General features: G+C 38.7%; 1 protein-coding gene across 1 annotated transcript; it reads left to right on the top strand.

The window, feature by feature from the left end:
• The first annotated feature begins 13,840 nt into the window (after positions 1–13,840).
• Positions 13,841–24,194, top strand: LOC128640284 (chymotrypsinogen A-like). Its single transcript, XM_053692758.1, has 7 exons — positions 13,841–13,892; positions 14,508–14,611; positions 19,425–19,504; positions 19,912–19,990; positions 21,038–21,218; positions 21,701–21,834; positions 23,977–24,194. The coding sequence occupies exons 1-7, from the start codon at positions 13,841–13,843 to the stop codon at positions 24,136–24,138; spliced, it is 792 nt and encodes a 263-aa protein (XP_053548733.1). The 3' UTR covers positions 24,139–24,194.
• Positions 24,195–25,525: the final 1,331 nt, after the last annotated feature.

The raw sequence follows: 25,525 nt of genomic DNA, 5'->3' as shown, positions 1-25,525 counted from the left end.
TCAAAGCAAAATTTATTTTAGAACACTTGGATTATATGTTAAATGCAGAATTAGACAGCAATATTTTTTTTGGAAGTGGGGCTGCTATATAAAGACTATGGGGGGTAGTTATCAAGCCGTCTACTTTACCTGCCTTCGCCGGTCCAATACGCCCGCCTAAGCTCGCCTACCATCGCCGCCGCGGACCTTCAAAATTTCACCTAAGTTATCAAAAAAACTGTCAAAAAGCCACACACCAAGTACGGGGTGATGAGCAGCGGACTGTGATAGTTATCACTCATCCGATCTCGCTGCTCTTCGGCTTTTTGACAGCTTCATTGCAAGCCTGTCACTAAGCACCCACACTAACTACACTGTTCTACCCCCTATACCGGCGCCCCCGGAGCCCCCCGCAACTCAATAAAGATATTAACCCCTAAACCGCCGCTCCTAGACCCCGCCGCCACATACATTATACCTAGTAACCCCTATCCTATCAATAGAATGTGAGCTCAATCTGATTGGCTGATTGGATCAGCCAATCGGATTGAACTTCAATCTGATTGGCTGATTCAATCAGCCAATCCGATTTTTCCTACCTTAAGTCCGATTGGCTGATAGAATCCTATCAGCCAATTGGAATTGAAGGGACGCCATCTTGGATGACGTCGCTTAAAGGAACCTTCATTCATCGTTAGTCGTCGGGAAGAAGAGGATGGCTCCGCATCGGCTTGTCTGAAGATGGCTCCGCTCCGCTCCGGATGGATGCAGATTGAAGACGCCGCCTGGATGAAGACTTCTATCGGATGGAAGACCTCTTCAGCGCCGCCAGGATGATGACTTCATCGGATGGAAGACTTCTTCAGCGCCCCTTGGATGAAGACTTCTGCCGCTCCGGATCTCCTCTTCGGTTCCATCGGTGGTCGGCTGGCTGAAGATGACTCAAGGTAGGATGATCTTCAGGAGGGTAGTGTTAGGTTTATTTAAGGGGGGTTTGGGTTAGATTGGGGGTATGTGCGTGGTGGGTTTAATGTTGGGGGGGTTGTATTTTTATTTTACAGGCAAAAGAGCAGAATTTTTTGGGGCATGCCCCGCAAAAGGCCCTTTTAAGGGCTGGTAAGGTGAAAGAGCTGGTAACTTTTTAATTTAGAATAGGGTAGGGCATTTTTTTATTTTGCGGGGCTTTGTTATTTATTAGGGGGCTTAGATTAGGTGTAAGTAGCTTAAAATTGTTGTAATATTTTTTAAATATTTGTAACTTATTTTTTTATTTTTTTGTAACTTAGCTTTTTATTTTTTGTACTTTAGTTTATTTAATTTAATTTAATTGTAGTTATTTGTAGCTAATTTATTTAATTAATTTAATAATAGTGTAGTGTTAGGTTTAATTGTAACTTAGGTTAGGATTTATTTTACAGGTAATTTTGTATTTCTTTTAGCTAGGTAGTTATTAAATAGTTAATAACTATTTAATAACTATTCTAACTAGCTAAAATAAATACAAAGTTACCTGTAAAATAAATATAAATCCTAAAATATCTACAATGTAATTATTAATTATATTGTAGCTATCTTAGGGTTATTTTACAGGTAAGTATTTAGTTTTAAATAGGAATAATTTATTAAAGTATAGTGTAGTGTTAGGTGTAATTGTAACTTAGGTTAGTTTTTATTTTACAGGTAAATTTCTCTTTATTTTAGCTAGGTAGCTATTAAATAGTTAATAACTATTTAATAGCTATTTATAAGGTAACTATTTAGAATCAGGATTGGAACGCAACTGCAGTACCTAAAAATATGTGGAATGTCTCACTTAACTGATATAATCCTCTATGAGTGAAAAGGATATTCCTCAGTCAATGTGATAATGCTCAGATTGTTGAAATTAACAAACCTCACAGTATAATCTGTAGGAGAGTTTTAGGTGATGTTATCACAGATGTTCCAAGTTAATAGCAAACAAGCCAAACATATTAAACTGAGTAGCAAAAGTTCATAGAAGCACAGTAGGAGGAAGCAGCCGCACAAAGTGGATTAAACACAGGCACAGTTCGTATTAAGCAGCAGCTTAGGCAATGTAGCAAGCAAGAGAACAGAATGTATACTGTCCGGTATTGTAATACAGTTAAAGGTACCTGAAACTTGTATTAGTGGCAGGCTTGTGCGACTTGGTCCGGAGCTGTTTGTCAGTGATCTGAAGCTGGTGCCGGAGAAACCGGAAGTGACGTCACGCTGCAGCAGAGTTGAGTAGTGCTGACAGGCAGCGTTTAGGGGAGAGAAGGCAGAAGTGCTGTAAGAAGACGGTAAGTGAATGGACTTCAATAAAGTGGTTGAAAGTATATTACCGCACTGAGAGAGGCTTTTGCAGTTGCAAGGTATTCTCCTGAACACCACTGTTAGATAAGTCCGGTGAGAGTAGAAATTAGTCTCAAAAGAAAGAATTAAGCTTCTTGGAAACCTCTGGGGAACGTTAGAGTAACTTCAGAGCTAGTATCCTATAAACAAACAATACTAAGCACAGGTTGAGTGCTGCACAGGTGTCTTAAAGGAGAGTTATCCAATCAGGAGAGAGTGGGCGTACTGGAGAGGTGGAGTAGAAAGGTGAAACCTGACAGTACCCCCTCAACAAGGGAGCTGTCCCACAGCGACAGGACCAGGACGATCAGGATGGCGTCGGTGAAACAAAGACAAGAGCCGGGGAGAGTTGAGATTAGAAAGAGGCTCCCAGGAATCCTCATCACTGGAGTAGTTCTTCCACCTAACTAAATACTGTAAGACACCATTAGAGTATCTAGAGTCTAAGATCGAATCAACCTCATACTCATTGTCCGCAAGGGTAGTAGGAAGAGGTGGTAACAGTAGCTGATCGTTCCTCGTGCGGATATAGGGTTTCAAAAGCGAAACGTGAAACGTTGGGTGGATTTTGAGAGTATGAGGGAGTTGTAGCCTAACAGCATTATCATTTATGACCTTCTCTACTGGGAAAGGTCCAATAAAAAGGCTGGCCATCTTTTTTGATGGAATCTGTAATCTCAAGTTCTTAGTGGAGAGCCATACAAGATCACCAATAGTGTATCGAGGAGGTTTCCTTCTTCTGAGATCATAGTAGTGTTTCTGAGATTTTTGAGCTTGCAGGATGTTTTGTCGAATTGTCTCAAAGTTGTGTTGAAGTGAATCATGAAGCTCATCAAGTGTAGGGGAGTCCACAGAGCCAAGAGATGATAGTATGAAATCTGGGTGGTAGGCGTAGTTTGCAAAAAATGGTGTCATCTTGGTGGAAGAATGGATAGAGTTATTGTAAGCGTACTCAGCCATGGAGAGGTATTTGACCCAGTCAGTCTGATGGTAGGAGCAATAACATCTCAAGTAGTGTTCGAGCCACTGATTCAACCTTTCTGCTTGCCCATTAGTTTGAGGGTGAAAAGCAGTGGAGAAGCGATGATCAATCTGAGTTAGTTCACAGAGTTTAGACCAGAACTTAGAGGTAAATTGTGTTCCTCTATCTGTAGTTAGCATGGGTGGTATGCCATGTAGCTTAATGATGTGATCAATGAAGAGAGTAGCAGTTTCAGAGGAAGTAGGCAATTTGTGGAATGGAACAAAATGGGCCATTTTTGTGAAAAGATCGATGACAACAAGAATGGTAGTTTGAGAATTAGATGGAGGTAGGTCAACTATGAAATCCATTGAAACGTGGTGCCAGGGTTTGGTGGGAACTGGTAAAGACATCAATAAGCCAAAAGGTGCTTTTCGCTCAGGTTTGCAAGTGGCACAGGTTCTGCAAGTGGTGATATAATCATATATTGAGGTTTTCATCCTTGGCCACCAGAAGGTCCTGCTAAGCAAATCAAGAGTCCGACGAACCCCAGGGTGACCAGCCAACGGAGAGTCATGGTAATTCTGTATCAAGGGGACTCTCATCTCAGGTGGTAGAAAAATCTTCTTGCCATGATAGAAAATTCCAGAATTTTTTATGAGGTTAGGTAAAGGTGGACTAGTTTGTTGTTTACAGTAGTTTCGTAAGTCCGTTAGCATGGGAGTAGTGAGGCCAATAAAACAGTCAGGGGAAACAATTTCCCTCCTAAGAGGGTAGGAAATCGGTCTCTCTGGCAAACGGGATAATGCATCGGCTTTAGCATTCTTGTGAGCTGGTCTGTAAATAATGTTAAAGTTGAAACGGTCAAAATAGAGGCTCCAACGGACCTGTCTAGCAGAAAGAGTTTTGTTAGATTGAAGGTATTGGAGGTTTTTGTGATCAGTGTATATGTTAATGGGTATATTGGTACCCTCCAAGAGGTGTCTCCAGTGTTCTAGAGAGCGACGAATAGCCAGCAACTCCTTATCCCCAATAGCATAATTCCTTTCCGCAGGAGACATAACTTTAGAATAAAAAGATATTGGATGTAAAGGTTCTGTGAGGGATTTTTGTTGTGAGAGCACAGCGCCAATAGCAAAATCAGAAGAGTCTACTTCTAGGGTATATTGATAGAGAGGGTTAGGAAATTGTAAAATCGGAGCTGTAGTAAATCTGGATTTCAGGTATTGGAAAGCTTTATCGGCATCAGGTCCCCAGGAGAATGAAGATGTGCAACCAGTGAGGGCTGTTAGAGGTCTAACGATCTTAGAAAAGTCTTTAATAAATTTCCTATAATAATTGGAAAATCCTAGAAAGCGTTGTAAATCCTTTCTAGAGTTAGGTTGTGGCCAATGAAGAACTGCATCCACCTTTTCCTTTTGCATTTTTATTCCAGAGGGTGAGATATCATAACCGAGAAAAGAAACTTGGTCAGTATGGAATTTACATTTTTCAAGTTTTGCGTATAGCTTGTGTGCTCTAAGTCTGGAAAGAACTAGACGAACATGTCTGACATGTTCTTGTTGAGTCTTTGAGTATATTAGGATGTCGTCGAGGTATATTACTAGACAAACGTCTAATAAATCTCGGAATACATCATTGATGAAAAACTGAAAGGTGGCAGGGGCATTGCAGAGACCGAACGGCATTACCAGATACTCGAAGAGACCGTATCTGGTCCTGAATGCCGTCAGCCACTCATGCCCCTGCTTAATCCTGATCAGATTATACGCCCCTCTTAAATCAAGCTTAGTAAAAATCCTAGCCTCTGAGAGTCTTTCAATCATCTCTGGGATCAAAGGCAGAGGATAACGGTTTTTGATAGTGCACTTATTGAGCTCACGGTAGTCAATAATCGGTCTAAGAGTGGAGTCTTTATTTCGTACAAAGAAGAAACCTGCCCCTGCAGGGGAAGAGGAAGGTCTAATGAAACCTTTTTTTAGATTTTCTTCTAAATAGAGTTTAAGGTGCTCGAGTTCTGGATTGCTTAACGGATAAAGGTGTCCATAAGGGATCCGAGCACCTGGTTGAAGGTCGATAGGGCAATCGTATGCCCTATGTGGAGGGAGGTTTTCAGCCTCCGTTTTACTGAAAACATCAGTAAAATCATGATACTCTGTTGGTAACGTGTCAAGCACTGAGGTTGATTGCAGCAAAAAAGAAGTAGGGAAACACGTGTCTTTGCAGTAAACAGAATCAAATTTTATTTGAAAGGGAAACCAAAGAATACTTGGGTTATGGATTTGTAACCATTTTAATCCCAAAACAACAGAAAAATGGGGGGAGGGTAAAACATCAAAGGACAATTTTTCTATATGACCAGAAATATTAACTAATAAAGGAACAGTCTCATGTGTAATGGGACCAGAAAACATAAATGAGCCATCAATAACTTTGATGGGTATAGGAGTCTTCTTCAGGATCAGAGGGATTTTGTTCTTTTCACAGAATACTTGATCCATATAATTCGCAGAAGCCCCAGAATCTATTATTGCATCGTCAATCATCTGCAGGCTTTGCTCCAGCTGTAGAGAGAGAGAGATAGTGCAATGAGAAGGTTTCATTTGTTGTTGTAAGGAAGACATTAGAGAATCAGACTTACATTTCTTGTTTTTAGACAAAAGTGAGCACTCCTGGACGGAATGGGAGGAGCTTGCACAGTACATACAGAGGTTTTTAAGCCTTCTACGTTGTTTTTCTTCAGGTGTGAGTGGACCCCTCAAGAAACCAATCTCCATGGGTTCAGCATGAACCTTGGTACTTGAGCTGGTGGAGAGGGTTGAGGGTATATAGGAGACCTTTGCCTTAGAATCCATGGCATACTTTTCTGCCTTACGTTCGCGTAAGCGACGATCAATTTGTATAGCGGTTTTCATAAAGAGATCAAGAGTTTTTGGCAATTCAATTCGGGCAAACTCGTCTTTTAATTGTTCAGACAGTCCCAAACGGAATTGGTTCCTCAGAGCAACTGGATTCCATAAAGAATCAGTGGCGTATTGTTTAAAATCCGAAATGTACTCTTCAACCGGTCTCTTACCCTGTTTGAGATTTCTGAGGCTTGTTTCAGCAGTGAGCTGTATATCAGTGTCTTGAAATAACTCGTCCATAGCAGAAATGAAATCTTCTAAGGAGCCTAAAATTGGATCTTGGGTCTCTAGGAATTTGTCAGCCCATGTTCTGGGGTCCCCCCTGAGGAAGGAGATAGTAGTCATAACTTTCACTCTCTCAGTGGGATATGTTTTAGGTCTCATGGTGAAGAGGAGGTAGCAGGCATTTTTAAACTGCCTATAATTTTTACGGTTTCCAGAGAATAAGTCAGGGAAAGGAATCTGTGGTTCAATAATCGCTTCAGTCTGAGTAGCATTTAATGCTAAAGAGTCTTTTATGATACTTCTTAAGGATGCATTTTCAATTTGGAGGTCATGTAATCCCTGAGCTAATTGATCTACTTTTTGAGTTAAATTGTAAACAATCTGGCGTAGGTCTGCTGGTTCCATTTTTTTAAAGGCTTAGTATTATATAAGGTAACTATTTAGAATCAGGATTGGAACGCAACTGCAGTACCTAAAAATATGTGGAATGTCTCACTTAACTGATATAATCCTCTATGAGTGAAAAGGATATTCCTCAGTCAATGTGATAATGCTCAGATTGTTGAAATTAACAAACCTCACAGTATAATCTGTAGGAGAGTTTTAGGTGATGTTATCACAGATGTTCCAAGTTAATAGCAAACAAGCCAAACATATTAAACTGAGTAGCAAAAGTTCATAGAAGCACAGTAGGAGGAAGCAGCCGCACAAAGTGGATTAAACACAGGCACAGTTCGTATTAAGCAGCAGCTTAGGCAATGTAGCAAGCAAGAGAACAGAATGTATACTGTCCGGTATTGTAATACAGTTAAAGGTACCTGAAACTTGTATTAGTGGCAGGCTTGTGCGACTTGGTCCGGAGCTGTTTGTCAGTGATCTGAAGCTGGTGCCGGAGAAACCGGAAGTGACGTCACGCTGCAGCAGAGTTGAGTAGTGCTGACAGGCAGCGTTTAGGGGAGAGAAGGCAGAAGTGCTGTAAGAAGACGGTAAGTGAATGGACTTCAATAAAGTGGTTGAAAGTATATTACCGCACTGAGAGAGGCTTTTGCAGTTGCAAGGTATTCTCCTGAACACCACTGTTAGATAAGTCCGGTGAGAGTAGAAATTAGTCTCAAAAGAAAGAATTAAGCTTCTTGGAAACCTCTGGGGAACGTTAGAGTAACTTCAGAGCTAGTATCCTATAAACAAACAATACTAAGCACAGGTTGAGTGCTGCACAGGTGTCTTAAAGGAGAGTTATCCAATCAGGAGAGAGTGGGCGTACTGGAGAGGTGGAGTAGAAAGGTGAAACCTGACACTATTGTACCTAGTTAAAATAAATTGAAAGATGCCTGTAAAATAAAAATAAATCCTAAATTAGCTACAATATAATTATTATTTATATTGTAGCTATATTAGGGTTTATTTTAAAGGTAAGTATTTAGTTTTAAATAGGATTAATTTAGTTAATAAGAGAAATATTATTTAGATTTATTTAATTAATATTTAAGTTAGGGGGGTGTTAGGATTAGTGTTAGACTTAGGTTTAGGGGTTAATAATTTTATTACAGTGGCGGCGGTGTGGGGGGGGCAGGATAGGGGTTAATAAATTTATTATAGGTGGGGACGGTGTAGGGGGGCAGATTAGGGGTTAATAAGTTTAATATAGGTTGCGGCGGGGTCCGGGAGCGGCGGTTTAGGGGTTAAACTATTTATTTAGTTGCAGCGAGGTCCGGGATCCGCAGGATAGGGGTTAATAACTTTATTATAGGTGGCGACGGTATAGGGGGGCAGGATAGGGGTTAATAGGTATAATGTAGGTGGCGGCGGGGTCCGGGAGCGGCGGTTTACGGGTTAACATATTTATTATAGTGGCGGTGGGCTCCGGGAGCGGCGGTTTAGGGGTTAACATATTTATTATAGTGGCGGTGGGGTCCGGGAGCGGCGGTTTAGGGGCTAATAAGTTTATTATAGTGGCGGTGGGCTCCAGGAGCGGCGGTTTAGGGGGTAAACACTTTATTTAGTTGCGGCGGTGTAGGGGGGACAGATTAGGGGTGTTTAGACTCGGGGTACATGTTAGGGTGTTAGGTGTAGACAGCTCCCATAGGAATCAATGGGATGTCTGGCAGCAGCGAACATGAACTTTCGCTATGGTCAGACTCCCATTGATTCCTATGGGATCTGCCGCCTCCAGGGCGGCGGTTTGAAAACCAGGTACGCTGGGCCGGAAAAGTGCCGAGCGTACCTGCTAGTTTTTTGATAACTAGCAAAAGTAGTCAGATAGTGCCGCACTTGTGTGAGGAACATCTGTAGTGACGTAAGAATCGATCTCTGTTGGACTGAGTCCGGCGGATCTAAGCTTACGTCACTAAATTCTACTTTTGCCGGTATCTAGGGCTTGATAACTAAGGCGAATCAGCCTCGCCACAAATACGCTGCGGAATTCCAGCGTATTTGAGGTTGACGGCTTGATAACTAGGGGCCAAAGCATTTAAATGTACCAAAGCAGTATATATATCCATGTGTTAATACTTTATGTGTGCAAAATGCCATGTTAAGGGAGGATCTTATACAGATTTAAGTTTTTTTTCCTCTTCTATATCCCCCATCCCTCTCATATAGTTCAACAGGTGGGAGGAGCATGGGTAATAGACCTGATCTAATATGCATAATATTTCAAGGTATATAGCTTTTTTGGATTCAAGGTACTTTTCGCTTTGGTTTATTAGTTGTTAAATGATAACTTTTATAGGATATTCTCTATTCTCTGAGAGTTTTCTGAAACAATATGATCAAAGTTAGATTAAGTTAACTATTTGGGCCCCAATTTATCAAAGGTGTTGCGGACCTGATCCGACACTGCCGATCAGGTCCGCAAGACCTCGCTAAATTCGGAGAGCAATACGCTCTCCGCATTTAACATTGCACCAGCAGCTCACAAGAGCTGCTGGTGCAACGCCGCCCCCAAGCAGGGGATTCCTGTCCGCCTGCTCTGAGCAGGCGGACAGGGTTATGGAGCAGAGGTCTTTAGACCGCTGCTTCATAACTTGTGTTTCTGGCGAGTCTGAAGACTCGCCAGAAACACGGCCCTTCAAGCTCCATATGGAGCTTGATAAATGTGCCTGTAAGAATGTAAAATCAAGTATTATTTGTAGCATATACCTCTGTTGGTTCAAAAAGGAGGAAAACAAATTAGAAAAGGGAAGAAAGGTGCAAATAGTTGAAGAAAAACAAAGAAAAATAAGATTTCTTTATATGTTAATTGGGGTTCCAGGAGAAGTATTGCTATGTTTCATTTGTTTTTAGTAAATAATAAAAAGCTATGGGGAAAGTTATATCTGCGTCTCGGAAACTAAAATGTCAATGTGGGCTGCGCTCCCAAACTTGCTTTTTTTCCCTTCGTTTGCTATTTTTCTTTGTGTTTGTGCCTTTTTCTTTCTAAACAATTAAAAGATTATTTAAAAAAACAACAACCTTACCTGCAAAACAGTTTCTGTTTTAACCCCTATTAATTCAGTCATAGTTTTGTTTGCAGCAAGCTCCCATCTGTGCAATTCCATATATGGAAGGTCCTATCCAAGACATAGCTCCAGCAGAATGCACTCATGCACATGCACGGTAGGGGGCACAGTCACATGACACCTGACTAAAGCAGTGCACAGTGTAATGCTAAAGCTTTCACAAAGCATTTGACATTATCCCCATAGAAACAAACAAGCCTCTTGGCAACAAACAATAGCAGTACCTGTTGTCCCTCCTCAACACCTTCCTTACTTGCATGAGTAATTATCCTCATGTGCATACTTTGTTACTTGACACTACAAGGTTTAGAGAAGGTGGATTCTTTCACCACCCTGCCATTTTTTAATTCCCCTGGGATGCAGCAAATGCAAACAGAGCACTACAAAAAAAATAACGTCATACAATCCAGCCCACTATTTTCGCACCTACGTGTATGCAAACATGAACCAATCGTATTTGCCGCATATGCATATAATTATAAGCCAAGTTCTTCTTCCAGTCGGGTCCACCATCTTCTATCTTCATCCACAGCGAAGGCAGCTCAGAGTGGAGGTGTGGAACGGTCTTCCCAGATGTGGCGGTCCTCGGCGGCGGTCCTTGCAGGTGGCGCTCCTCCGTGGCGTGGAGGCTCCTCTTCATGCAATCGTCTGCCGCACACTGAAGATTTACTGAAGCAAACAGATAAGAACAGCGCTGAGCACATCTAAGGCCACTCCAAATCCACCTCCCTCAAGATGAATATAATAAAGGCAATAACAAGTGAAAAAAAAATGGAGGGCGCTAAGAGCTAAAAGTAAAAAACACATTTATTCCCAGACATCTAGTCAAGAAATCAGCAAAAAATGGTGCAATGATACTTTCTATTAATCCTTTGAGTGCTAAGCACTTTCCCACCTGGGTGCTAAGATTTTTTAATGTTTTTTTTTATTTTTATTTTTTTGAACAATTTTTTTTTTACTTTTTTTTTATTTTGTTCAGCCCCCCAGGACTTACACCTTTCCAATGAGATACAGGCTTCTAAGCAGTATGCCCCCTGCTCCTATACTTAACATTGTTAAGTATAAATAAAGTTGCGCGATGACGTCATCACGTTATTGCGCGTGACAGCACCACGCAAAACGGGAAGCCCCGGCGATGCCTGTCACTCTACAGGCACGATTGCCGGGTAGGAGCGGGTGGGAGCCCCCAGATCTCCCTCAAGGTGGGAGAGTGCTAGTGTTGGCTCTGAGCCATAATTAGCACCAGAGTGGGAAACTCTGTGACGGTTCAGAGCCGTCATTAGCACTCAAAGGGTTAAAAGCTGCTAAATGTACAAGAAAACAGAAAATAGCATGTATCTAAAATATAATTTGCTAGAAAGATAGTAATAGGGACGTCACCCTTTAAATCAACATATGATACCTGTGTGTATACTCTTAAAAAACAAGCACTCCTTATAAAACGAACAAGCTATAGTATAGAAATAAAAATAAAAAAGAGCAGGAACAAGACCTAATATACCACCTTAAATGAAAGCATGGATACGTATCAAAAAAATAAAAAACTAATTAATTAAAAAAGGGGAGGGGGGGAGTATAAAAAACAAAAAGTTCAAATCCTTTGAGTCCTTGGTAATGAGGTAGCCTCAGTGGATGACAAATGACTAGGCGTCAATAAGTGACAAATGCTTTTAAGCGTTGAGTTCAGCTTTTATTGTATCGATGATACTTTCACACGGATGGTCACATGTGACCAATTGAATATATATAAACAAAGTGAACAATGTCTAAAAGACCTCTAACTGCATTTACATGTCACAGATCCTCCTTAAGTCTAGGTGCTGCAAGTTCACAAGCTAAATTGCTGGAAGTTCACAGGTTGTAATGCACTCTCTGTGCCTCAGTGTTCTTCGGGTTAGAAAAACAAAATGTACTGTGGGATAACACTTGCCTTCTGGAGATCGATAGAGCGAACATCGTATATTATCTTAGTGACCTACCCAAGATTATGAGATTTATATGTTTAGATATAATCATCTTGTTAGGAATTTATTTAATTTCCACTGAGGCTACCTCCTTCCCAAGGACTCAAAGGATTTGAACTTTTTGTTCTTTATACTCCCCCCTTTTTTAATTAATTTGTTTTTTATTTTTTGATACGTATCCATGCTTTCATTTAAGGTGGTATATTAGGTCTTGTTCCTGCTCTATTTTATTTTTGATTCTATACTATAGCTTGTTCGTTTTATAAGGAGTGCTTGTTTTTTAAGAGTATACACAAGGTACCCTATATTTATTGGGGTATCTTGCATTCCTATTGGCTGATATTTTAAAATCAGCCAATAGGATGAGAGCTAATGAAATCTTATTGGCTGATTTAAACAGCCAATAGGATTTCAGTAGCTCTAACCCTTTTGACTGATTTCAAAATTTCAGCCAATAGGAATGCAAGGTACCCCAAATTGATTGTAGTACTTTGCATTCAAACTTCAGTCTATGAAGGACATCGGATGAAGTGGAGCCTCCATGCCGCCGTGGAACGCCTCCGCCGATGTCCGCCGCTGAGGATCCAGGCATCGGGAACACAGCTCCGCACCTCCGCTCCACACCGCCTTCATTCCGGATGAAGATAGAAGATGATGTATCGGTCTGGAAGAAGACCTTCTTCGCCGGACTTCAGGAACAGTGAGTACCTATTTGGGGCTTATGTTTAGGCTTAAAAAAGAGCTGATTGTAGTTTAGTTTTTTTTTAGTGTTAGTTTTTTTATTTTGGTGGATTTGGTGGGTGGGGTTTTTTTACTGTTAGGGGGGATTTAGTATTTTTTAGAGGTAAAAGAGCTGTTTAACTTATGGCAATGCCCTACAAAGGGCCCTTTTAAGGGCTATTGGTAGTTTAGTATTAGATTAGGGGGTGTTTTTATTTGGGGGGGGATTTTTTATTTTTTTACGGGTATTAGTTTAGGTTTAAATTTTTTATTTTGGATACCTTTGTTAATTTTTTTCTGTAATTTTAGTTTTTTTTTTGTAACTTTGGGGGGTTGTAGTTTTTAAACATATACTGCCCTCTAGGCAGGCTTATCGTCTAATATATATATATATACAGTATATGTATTAATAAGTGTGTATATATATTTTTACAGACACATATAAATACAGATATACATATGTGTAGAAATACATACATATAATATTATTATTATTATTGCAATCCTGCGCTCGTGTTTGTTAATTTTTTAATTTTTTTCAAAACAAGGTTCCCTTAAAGTCTATCAGAGAATACTAGTCTGCGTTCGCAACTTTGAAAAGTCTTTTTTTCTGCGCGAGAATGCAACCTGAAATTTGTGCGAAACTGGGTGTGCAATGGAAAAAACAGTTGAGCGCAGATAAAGCATTTGTGGGATCGCTAATTTGCGTTCCACTCGTAATCTAGCCCTAAGTGTGGAGAATTACAATTTCCACATTGTTTTTTATTTTTTATGTTTAATTATTATTTGTGCACAGGATTATTTTCACATAGTTTCTCTTATTTTTTTCACAGTAATATTTAGAGCCTCTACACCTGCAACTGTAAAAAGTGTGTGCTAATAAAACATAATCTTTTTGCTATGTATTCAAAGTACCATAGATAATATCATTGATATTCATATTATATAGATGTTTATGTATTATATCCAGTACCAGCTGTATATTTTCCCAGAGATAAATTTCGTATTAAATTTCATGAAATGTGGCCCTGTGATATATATATATATATATCACAATCTGGATGTTAACCTCATGGGAAATTCATGCGGAGGGAGTTGTCTGTTTGTTCTCCTTGAACAGTTACTTTTTGTCCAATCACAGACAAGAAAAACTACATTATCTGCCACTTGGTTTCCCACTTGAATGGTATATAAGGGCACCCACAACACACTACCTTATCCAACTCAACCATGGCATTCCTTTGGTTTGTTTCCTGCCTTGCCTTGTTCAGTGCAGCCTATGGTAAGTTTACATATATTATTTTACGCATTAGAAAATATTTATCATACCACACATGCATCTGCAATTTCTACAATCTTTTACTTAGTCTATACAGTTACAAAAAATGTTATACTTATTCCTGGTTACAGGCATAGATTTGTAGTTTGTTAAATAAAATGGTGCATACTTAGGGTAGAACCTCTACTACTCTACATTCACAATGATATCCAGTCCCAAAATGCAAACACAGTTTGGATGTTGCCAGTGACATGAAGCTATAGCTCTTTAGACACAATGAGCCACAGCTAAGTGTCTAGTTTCCATGTTACATTTAGAACAATAAATAATAAAGAGTCAACTGCAAAAGAGGAATTAGTTTACTACTGTTTATTAGTAAATACATTAAAATGTCCATGTAATATACACATGCTAGACACAACTCAGCCTATGGTTCAACCCATAGTTGTTAATATTCTATTACTATATTTATGTTAGCATTACATGGAGAAGTTAAAGGAGGTTTATTGGAGGCTGCAATTAAGACAGGTTTAATGTCATGTATGGGAGCAATAATAATGATTCACAGAGATAACTACAGGTATATGCCTAACTATATTTTTACATGTGTTCTTCCAGGCTGTGGTGTTCCCAGAATTGCTCCTGTGGTGAGTGGATATGCCAGGATTGTGAATGGTGAGGCAGCCGTCCCAGGTTCCTGGCCTTGGCAAGTCTCCCTGCAGGTAATAATAAATGTCCTTTTTAATTTGTAATTATCAGAGAATCCCTGTTTTGATAGTGATCACATGGCATATAGTAAAATGAAACCCCTAATGAGAATAAGAACAGACACAACTTTAATTTGAGAGACAGACGATTGATTGAGATCCACCATAAACTCAAAACATCTGGACTTAAATGTAAGATCTGATATTTCAGTATTAAGCAACCAAAATTTAAGGAGGAAATCTCCTTGCCTGCTATATGGGGGATGAGGGGGATGGGACGGTATTGAGATGGTCTGTTTTAAAATCTGATCTACCTATCAGTAAAGCATATGGGGTCAATATATTAATGTGCAAGCGGACATGATACGATGTAGTGTATCATGTCCACTGCACATCAATAAATGCAGACAGCATAAGCTGTCGGCATTTATCATTGCACCAGAAGTGAACTGCTGGTGCAATACCGCCCCCTGCAGATTCGCGACCAATTGGCCACTAGCAGGGGGTGTCAATCAACCCAATCATATTCGAGGCAGAGCAGGCAGACAGGATATGGAGCAGTGTTTCTATAGAAACACAGGGCATCAAGCTCCGTACGGAGCTTGACAAATTGACCCCTATATGTATATACTTTTTACCAATGCAACCACAATTTAAGGAGGAAATTTCCTTGCATTCTATATGGGGGGAGGGGGGGTACTAAGATGGTCTGTTTTAAAATCTGATCTACCTATCAGTAAAGCATATATGTATATATTTTATACTGATGCCTGTGACATTATCAAAGGGATGTGGCAATGAGCATCCACAAAAATATTTACAGAAGGGACAAACTAACGGCTAGATTTGGAGTTTGGCGTTAGCCGTGAAAACCAGCGTTAGAGGCTCCTAACGCTGGTTTTAGGCTAACTCCGGTATTTGGAGTCACTCAAAAAAGGGTCTAACGCTCACTTTTCAGCCGCGACTTTTCCATACCGCAGATCCCCTTACGTCAATTGCGTATCCTATCTTTTCAATGGGATCTTTCTAACTCCGGTATTTAGAGTCGTGTCTGAAGTGAGCGTTAGAAATCTAACGACAAAACTCCAGCCGCAGAAAAAAGTCAGTAGTTAAGAGCTTTTTGGGCTAACGCCGGTTCATAAAGCTCTTAACTACTGTACTCTAAAGTACACTAACACCCATAAACTACCTATGTACCCCTAAACCGAGGCCCCCCCACATCGCCGCCACTTGATTAAATTTTTTTAACCCCTAATCTGCCGACCGCCACCTACGTTATACTTATGTACCCATAATCTGCTGCCCCTAACACCGCCGACCCCTGTATTATATTTATTAACCCCTAATCTGCCCCCCACAACATCGCCGCCAGCTACCTACAATAATTAACCTGAGCGCTACTATACCCCTATACCCCTAATCTGCCGACCGCAAAGCGCCGCCACCTACATTATAGCTATGTACCCCTAATCTGCTGCCCCTAACACCGCCGACCCCTATATTATATTTATTATCCCCTAATCTGCCCCCCTCAACGTCGCCTCCACCTGCCTACACTTATTAACCCCTAATCTGCCGAGCGGACCGCACCGCTACTATAATAAAGTTATTAACCCCTAATCCGCCTCACTAACCCTATAATAAATAGTATTAACCCCTAATCTGCCCTCCCTAACATCGCCGACACCTAACTTCAATTATTAACCCCTAATCTGCCGACTGGAGCTCACCGCTATTCTAATAAATGTATTAACCCCTAAAGCTAAGTCTAACCCTAACACTAACACCCCCCTAAATTAAATATAATTTTAATCTAACGAAATAAATTAACTCTTATTAAATAAATTATTCCTATTTAAAGCTAAATACTTACCTGTAAAATAAATCCTAATATAGCTACAATATAAATTATAATTACATTGTAGCTATTTTAGGATTAATATTTATTTTACAGGCAACTTTGTAATTATTTTAACCAGGTACAATAGCTATTAAATAGTTAAGAACTATTTAATAGCTACCTAGTTAAAATAATTACAAAACTACCTGTAAAATAAATCCTAACCTAAGTTACAATTAAACCTAACACTATACTATCATTAAATTAATTAAATAAAATACCTATAATTACCTACAATTAAACCTAACACTACACTATCAATACATTAATTAAATACAATATCTACAAATAACTACAATGAAATAAACTAACTAAAGTACAAAAAATAAAAAAGAACTAAGTTACAAAAAATAAAAAAATATTTACAAACATAAGAAAAATATTACAACAATTTTAAACTAATTACACCTACTCTAAGCCTACTCTGATCGGAACAGCCAATAGAATGCAAGCTCAATCTGATTGGCTGATTGGATCAGCCAATCGGATTGAACTTGATTCTGATTGGCTGATTCCATCAGCCAATCAGAATATTCCTACCTTAATTCCGATTGGCTGATAGAATCCTATCAGCCAATCGGAATTCGAGGGACGCCATCTTGGATGACGTCCCTTAAAGGAACCGTCATTCTTCAGTTGGACGTCGCCGGAAGAAGATGGGTCCGCGGTGGAGGTCTTCAGGATGGAGCCGGTCGTCATCGGATGAAGATAGAAGATGCCGCTTGGATCAAGATGGTTGCCGGTCCGGATCGCCTCTTCTTCCCGGATAGGATGAAGACTTTGGAGCCTCTTCTGGAGCCTCTTCTGGACCTCTTCAGCCACCGGATGATGGATCGCCAGCCCCCGCTTGGGTTGGATGAAGATTTTGGAGCCAGGACGGATCGGTGATACCTGGTGAGGTGAAGACAAGGTAGGATGATCTTCAGGGGCTTAGTGTTAGGTTTATTTAAGGGGGGTTTGGGTTAGATTAGGGGTATGTGGGTTGTAATGTTGGGGGGGTTATTGTATGTTTTTTTTTACAGGCAAAAGAGCTGAACTTCTTGGGGCATGCCCCGCAAAGGGCCCTGTTCAGGGCTGGTAAGGTAAAAGAGCTTTGAACTTTAGTAATTTAGAATAGGGTAGGGCATTTTTTTATTTTGGGGGGCTTTGTTATTTTATTAGGGGGCTTAGAGTAGGTGTAATTAGTTTAAAATTGTTGTAATATTTTTCTTATGTTTGTAAATATTTTTTTATTTTTTGTAACTTAGTTCTTTTTTATTTTTTGTACTTTAGTTAGTTTATTTCATTGTAGTTATTTGTAGGAATTGTATTTAATTTATTTATTGATAGTGTAGTGTTAGGTTTAATTGTAGGTAATTGTAGGTATTTAATTAATTTAATGATATTATAGTGTTAGGTTTAATTCTAACTTAGGTTAGGATTTATTTTACAGGTAATTTTGTAATTATTTTAACTAGGTAACTATTAAATAGTTCTTAACTATTTAATAGCTATTGTACATGGTTAAAATAATTACAAAGTTGCCTGTAAAATAAATATTAATCCTAAAATAGCTACAATGTAATTATAATTTATATTGTAGCTATATTAGGATTTATTTTACAGGTAAGTATTTAGCTTTAAATAGGAATAATTTATTTAATAAGAGATAATTAATTTCATTAGATGTAAATTATATTTAATTTAGGGGGGTGTTAGTGTTAGGGTTAGACTTAGCTTTAGGGGTTAATACATTTATTAGAATAGCGGTGAGCTCCAGTCGGCAGATTAGGGGTTAATAATTGAAGTTAGGTGTCGGCGATGTTAGGGAGGGCAGATTAGGGGTTAATACTATTTATTATAGGGTTAGTGAGTCGGATTAGGGGTTAATAACTTTATTATAGTAGCGCTCAGGTCCACTCAGCAGATTAGGGGTTAATAAGTGTAGGCAGGTGGAGACGACGTTGTGGGGGGCAGATTAGGGGTTAATAAATATAATATAGGGGTCGGCGATGTTAGGGCAGCAGATTAGGAGTACATAGGGATAATGTAAGTAGTGGTGGTTTACGGAGCGGCAGATTAGGGGTTAATAATAATATGCAGGGGTCAGCGATAGCGGGGGCGGCAGATTAGGGGTTAATAAGTGTAAGGTTAGGGGTGTTTAGACTCGGGGTACATGTTAGAGTGTTAGGTGCAGACGTAGGAAGTGTTTCCGCATAGCAAACAATGGGGCTGCGTTAGGAGCTGAATGCGGCTTTTTTGCAGGTGTTAGGTTTTTTTTTCAGCTCAAACAGCCCCATTGTTTCCTATGGGGGAATCGTGCACGAGCACGTTTTTGAGGCTGGCCGCTTGCGTAAGCAACTCTGGTATCGAGAGTTGAAGCTGCGTTAAATATGCTCTACGCTCCTTTTTTGGAGCCTAACGCAGCCTTTATGTGGACTCTCAATACCAGAGTTATTTTTATGGTGCGGCCAGAAAAAAGCCGGCGTTAGCTTTTCGGGTCGTTACCGACAAAACTCCAAATCTAGCCGTAACGTAATATTATTATTATTATTATTATGATCGGGTATTTGTAGAGTGCCAACAGATTCCGCAGTGCTGTAAAGATAGGCAGTATACAAGGTAGCAATTATAGGGATCAAATGGGTAGAGGGCCCTGCCTAGAGTCCCACTGTTGCAGTCAGCTCTTGTGATATCAGTATCAACGTGTGTCACAGGAGTTTCTTGTACACACGAGTTACACATAATTTTAAAGATGGTTGCTTAAAAGGGTGATCATGCTTATGACCCCTCTTAAAGTCTGTGAGTGCAGTCATGATTCAATTATTGAATGTTGAAGTATTAAGATTTATCAATACATGTTCTTTAATTAAACAGCTTAATGACAAAGTAATTTTAGAGTTTTGCCACCATAGAACTGAAAATGATATGGTGTGTGATGTCTTACAGGACAGAACCGGATGGCACTACTGCGGTGGCTCTCTCATTAACAGTGGATGGGTAGTGACTGCTGCTCACTGTGGTGTGCTGTAAGTTTCAGCAATAGTTAATTGAGAATTAGTTATCACATCTAAGGATACAACGCAGTTGAGTGTGTGTTTGTATTTGTGTGCGTGTGTACGTGTAAGTTTATATGTGTGTGTGTGTGTGTACATATGTGTGTGAGTTTGTATGTGTGTGTACGTGTATATGTGTGTGTAGGTGTGTGCGTGTGTACGTGTATTTTTATATGTGTGTTTATATGTGTATGCGTGTGTACGTGTACGTTTATGTGTGTGTGTGTGTGTGTGTATGTGTGCGTGTGCATGCTTTTTTTTTTTTTGCAATATAACTTTCCATTAGAAAGAGAATGCTTATTAAAAGGTGTCTAATAATTGGAGAATAATAAAGAACACTATGTCATGGTGCCCTCTCACGTCTTGTGCCACTCCAACAGGTCAACTGACAAGGTAGTTTTGGGAGAACATGACAGAGGCTCAAGCGCTGAAGCCATCCAGTCTCTGGCTGTATCAAAGGTAATCTATTATTTAATATGGTTAAAAAGGGGGTGGGTCTTACAAAACATAGCTAGAAATAGATTAAAGAGAATGAGGTTTCCACCTGTGCACATGCACCCTTAAGAGTTAGCTTTGTGGCCATCTTTGTGCTCCATTTATTTAAATATGGTATTAAAATATAAAAAGTATTAGAATACTAAATATATCACTTAAAGGGATTGTAAAGTAAAACTAAATGTTGATGATTCCTATAGAGCATGCAATTAAAAAAACTTTTCTGTTTACTTCTGTTACCAAATGAGCTTCATAGGCTGATAGGAGCTTAGGAGTGTGCACTATATGACAGCAGTGCTTGTAACAATGTATAACATTACTATAAACATTGTAGAAAACTGCCACCAGAAGGCTAAGACACATGCACACTCCTGAGCTCACCTAGGATTATTTTTTAACAAATGATAAAGAGAACTAAGCAAACTTGATCATAGAAGTAAACTTATTTAAAATGTCATGCTCTATCCAATCCATTTATTTTTTATTTTGCTTCTGCTGCCTTTTAATATTACAGATGGACATAAAGAGCTTTGGATCCTTTACTTTATTGTAGGGTCTATAGTTTGGGTTGATGCTCTTGTCCTCATACTGACTCCAGGTGATCGTGAGGGTGATAAGTGATTTTATTACTCAATATTATTCTATATTATATCTTATGCACTAAAAGTAGATCCGCATTTCAGCATCTTTAAATAGACACACAGCTGTTTTGTGCAGTGTATTTGACCATAGACCCCATGTACATGCATGGTTCCCAAGAACAGATATGTCCACCCACATTCATGGGGAAAAACATATAATCAACTACTGGAATTTATAATAGCACAGAATGGCAGTTAGAGCCAACATTAAATACAATGGTACAATATAAAATATAATAATAAATTAAACACTGCACAGTGCAGGGTTACTTTACAAAATGACAGAGAAAAGAATCACAGGACGACATGTAACTTTCTCTTAATGCATCTTAAGTTCTTTCTATTTAATGAAAGAATGTTCTTCTTACAGGTCTTTACTCACCCCCAATGGAACTCCAACACAATCACCAACGATATCTCCCTTGTTAAACTCGCTACCCCTGCTGTTTTTGGTAACACTGTATCCCCAGTTTGCCTGGCCAACATTGGAGAAGATTACGCTGGCGGACGTCTGTGCGTGACCAGTGGATGGGGAAAGACCAGATACAATGGTGAGAGAGCACTGCTAGGTAGACACCTCATTTACATACACATACTGTAGAGCCACAGACTGCTACATACGAGATACATACATGTTTATGTGTGGCATTTAATGCCATATTAAACATCATGAGCACATTTATCATTAACATATGCAAACCACATGACCAAGCAGGTGTTCATGCTAGGAAAAACTGGGCTCTTGGGCTTAGACAGATGTTTGTAGGTCCAAGGCCTGACCTGGTAGTGGTTCTCATTAACTTCATGACCAAAAAAACATCATTAGAAAACAAGGCTGGACAAATTAAAAAATCCACCTGTTTCCTAGTGTGTATAATAGTTTTTTTTTTTTAAAAATAACACATCAGTTCTTCCTTATAAGATCTACATGACATCATCTATTCACCAGGAAAATTCAATCTAGGCCAGTGTAGGAAAATGTGTGTTTAAAGCTGAGTGTTATAGTAACACTGACCCATCTCTGTCCATACAGCCTTCACAACCCCAAACATTCTGCAGCAGACCGCTCTGCCCCTGCTTACCAACACTCAGTGCAAGAGCTACTGGGGCAACAATATCACTGATGTTATGATCTGCGCTGGTGCTGCCGGTGCCTCATCCTGCATGGTTTGTATCTATTACAATAAATTGTCTTTCTGCTTCACCAGCTTATTACACATCTTTAGATTTACATCTTTAAATTGCATTTGGAATCGAAGACATGGAGTGCAATCCTAGCTTTGGTTTACCTGGTTTCTTATGGTTAAAGGGACACTCAATCAAAAATAAACTTTCATTATTCAGATAGAGCATGCTATTTTAAACAACTTTCCAATTTACTTCAATTAACAAAATGTGCACAGTCTTTTTATATTTAAACTTTTTGAGTCACCAGCTCCTACTGAGCATGTGCAAGAATAAGTGTGTATGCATTTGTGAATGGCTGATGGCTGTCACATGGTACGTGTATGCATTTGTGATTGGCTGATAGCTGTCACATGGTACAGGGGGAGTGGAAAAAGATATAGAAACATAGAAACATAGAAACATAGATATTGACGGCAGATAAGAGCCATAGGCCCAGCAAGTCTGCCCGACCTTACCTAACAGTATAAACTTATCTAGTTCGTAGGATAGCCCTATGCTTGTCCCATGCATTTTTAAAGTCCCCCACAGTGTTTGTTGCTACTACCTCTTGAGGAAGTTTATTCCATAAATCAATCACTCTTTCTGTAAAGAAGTGCTTCCTCAAATTACTCCTGAATCTACTACCCTTTAGCTTGAGCTCATGACCCCTTGTTCTTGAATTTTCCATTTTATGTAAAATACCCACAGCCTCAGTTTTACTAAACCCTTTAATGTACTTGAAAGTTGCTATCATATCACCTCTTTCCCTTCTCTCCTCTAAGCTATACATATTTAGGTCATTGAGCCTATCCTGGTAAGTTTTATTTTTTAGACCATGTACCATTTTGGTAGCCCTCCTTTGCACAGATTCAAGTTTGTTAATATCCTTCTGAAGATATGGTCTCCAGAACTGCACACAATACTCAAGATGAGGCCTAACTAATGATCTATAAAGTGGCATAAGAACCTTACTATTTCTGCTGCAAATACCTCTACCAATCCATCCAAGAATTCTGCTAGCCTTACTCGCTGCATTACTACATTGTTTACTAAGTTTTAAATCATCTGAAATAATAATTCCCAAGTCCTGTTCCTCGTCTGTAACAGTCAGTAAAGTGTCATTGAGTCTGTAATTAACATTTGGATTTTTCTCCCCTAAATGCATTATTTTACACTTTGCTGTGTTAAACTTTAGATCCCAGTCGTTTGTCCAATCCTCCAAAAAATTGTCTTGTTATCTTGCATTTGTTGATTATGCAAATCTACTGTGTTGACTGGTCCTTTAATGAAAATACTACAGAAAACCAGTTAGAAACAGACATTAATGTCTGATGGATAACTAGATGATGATAGATACAATGTCTAGGTATCTATCTGTCTATCATCAATGTATCTATCCATCTATCTCTCTGTCTGTCTGTCTGTCTGTCTGTCTATCTATATATCAATCATCTATCTATTAGGGGTGGGTGAATGTGGTTAAAGAGCCAATCTCTTGGAAGAATGAATAATTCTGTGGATATTCGTTTTGGAGAATCAAATGTTGATAAGAACAAAAATCCTTTAAAATTTGGTAATCGAATGTTGTATCTGTTTTTTTAATGTTACTTCCATTTTTGAATGTTCATAATTAGATCAAATATCCACATTTGAAAATATGAATGTAACATTTGAGCTAACAAATACTATTCAGACGTCCAGTAGTTCATGTGGTGGTGAATTTAGTAAATTGATACATAATAGATACAAATATATTGATTCTATTTTTTCTATTTTGAATACTGAATTTGAATATTACATTTAAAGAGAGCATTACAATTGTTATTAAAAATATATATCTATCCAAATTTTTTTAATTCAAATATTGCATAATATTAGAACATTTCTAATTGAATATTATATTTAAAGATAGCATTAGAAATACTATAACATTAAACAAATGTTAGAATGTTATTCAAACACACAAAATTCTAAACGAACAAACAAATGAGTCAAAATTCGTTTAGTTTTTTTAATGTTGCAAAATATTTGTCCATCCCTACAATATCTATTTATCTATCTATCACCTGTCTATCTGTCATGTGAGAGTAATAATACATTGTATCAATTTTGAATCTTCTCATTTGATCTCTTCCCCTACAGGGTGACTCTGGTGGACCCCTTGTGTGCCAGGACAATGGGGCTTGGACTCTAGTTGGTATTGTCTCCTGGGGAAGCAGCACCTGCTCTACATCTACCCCAGCTGTCTACGCCCGTGTTACTGTCCTCCGTTCTTGGGTGGACCAGACCCTTGCCGCCAACTAAATAGTTTACATTACATAAATGACATTTAAATAAAACACCATCTACTTTTCATGAAATCTGTATCAAGTCATTCTTTGTGAGATTTATGGGGGAAAAATACATTTAATCAAACCGGAATCTAGAGGGAAATACCCAAATTTGTAATGTAGCATTTTATTGGATGTAGACAATACTATGAAAGATCAACTCCAATCATAAAAACAGTTTTGTTTTATTTTATAATTGTCCATATAATGTAACTTGCATTTCTGATACAGGGCCAGATAAAAAGTGTTTACATGCAAGCGATATCAGGTTCTCGTGTTCATTTGCACACAAGTTAAATTGTGCTGGTATTACAAGTTGAAAGTAAAGGCGAATGCGTGAGCGCAATCACGATTTACGCTAGAATGATTATTGCGACCTAAAAACTCTAGTTAACTGTTTTGCGAAACTAAAAAAGTGTCACAAAACACATAAAAAATACATTACAAAGTACAGTTTTAATAACACTACCTAATAAAAATAATTAAAAAAAAATTGCACAAAAAAAGTTATAAAGTCTCAAAGATATGAGATCTCAGATGTTAGAAAAAAAGGCTTATGTATTTATTTATGTATATATGTATTTACAGACATATATACAAGTATATAAACACATATATATATATATATATATATATATATATATATATATATATATATATATATATATATATATAAACAGGGGTGAAACTACAGGAGGTGAAGAGGTCGCAATTGCGACTGGGCTTCCAAGAGTGGGGGCCCAGCTTAAAAAAAAAAATATGTATCAAATTCACTTTTTTTTGGGGTGGGTGGGGGGGCCCTTCTTAGATTCTTGCACCTTGGCCCTGTGGTTTCTAGTTACGCCTCTTTCTCTCTCTCTCCCTCTCCCTATATATATATATATATATATATATATATATATATATATATATATATATATATATATATATATATATATATAAAAATTAAAGTGCATTGGAGCCCTTTGGTGTCAAGTAGATTAAAACCTGAATAGATACAGTGGTTTGTGTCGAACTGACAATGTATTCTTTTAGGTTTGTTACAAAATAAGTAAAACAGTGATGATATCCTTCAACACTGTAATGTAATAATACCTTTTTGTATATGTTAAATCTTATGCAATCATAGCGAAAAAAGTGTTGCCTCACACAATATGGCAGTAATAAAGTCCTTTACCCCTTAATGGTGATTCATATCACGTACCTTGACTCAGCCGGAAAAAAAATTCAGAGCGTATTAATAGTGATGTCGCGAACCTAAAAATTTCGGTTCGCGAATGGCGGACTCGAACTTCCGCAACTGTTCGCGAACCGGCGAAGCGGGTGAACCGCCATTGACTTCAATAGGCAGGCGAACTTTA

The sequence above is a fragment of the Bombina bombina genome, chromosome 1 (genome assembly GCF_027579735.1).
Source record: "Bombina bombina isolate aBomBom1 chromosome 1, aBomBom1.pri, whole genome shotgun sequence".
NCBI classification, from domain to species: Eukaryota; Metazoa; Chordata; class Amphibia; order Anura; family Bombinatoridae; genus Bombina; species Bombina bombina.
Note: the sequence above shows the minus strand (reverse complement) of the source record. Positions and strands in the feature narration are given on the sequence as shown.

Coding starts and splice junctions, on each gene's coding strand:
- LOC128640284 (XM_053692758.1), top strand. CDS start 13,841: ATGGCATTCCTTTGGTTTGTTTCCTGCCTTGCCTTGTTCAGTGCAGCC. Junction 14,612..19,424: donor CTTGGCAAGTCTCCCTGCAG/GTAATAATAAAT, acceptor GATGTCTTACAG/GACAGAACCGGATGGCACTA. Junction 21,835..23,976: donor CCGGTGCCTCATCCTGCATG/GTTTGTATCTAT, acceptor CTTCCCCTACAG/GGTGACTCTGGTGGACCCCT.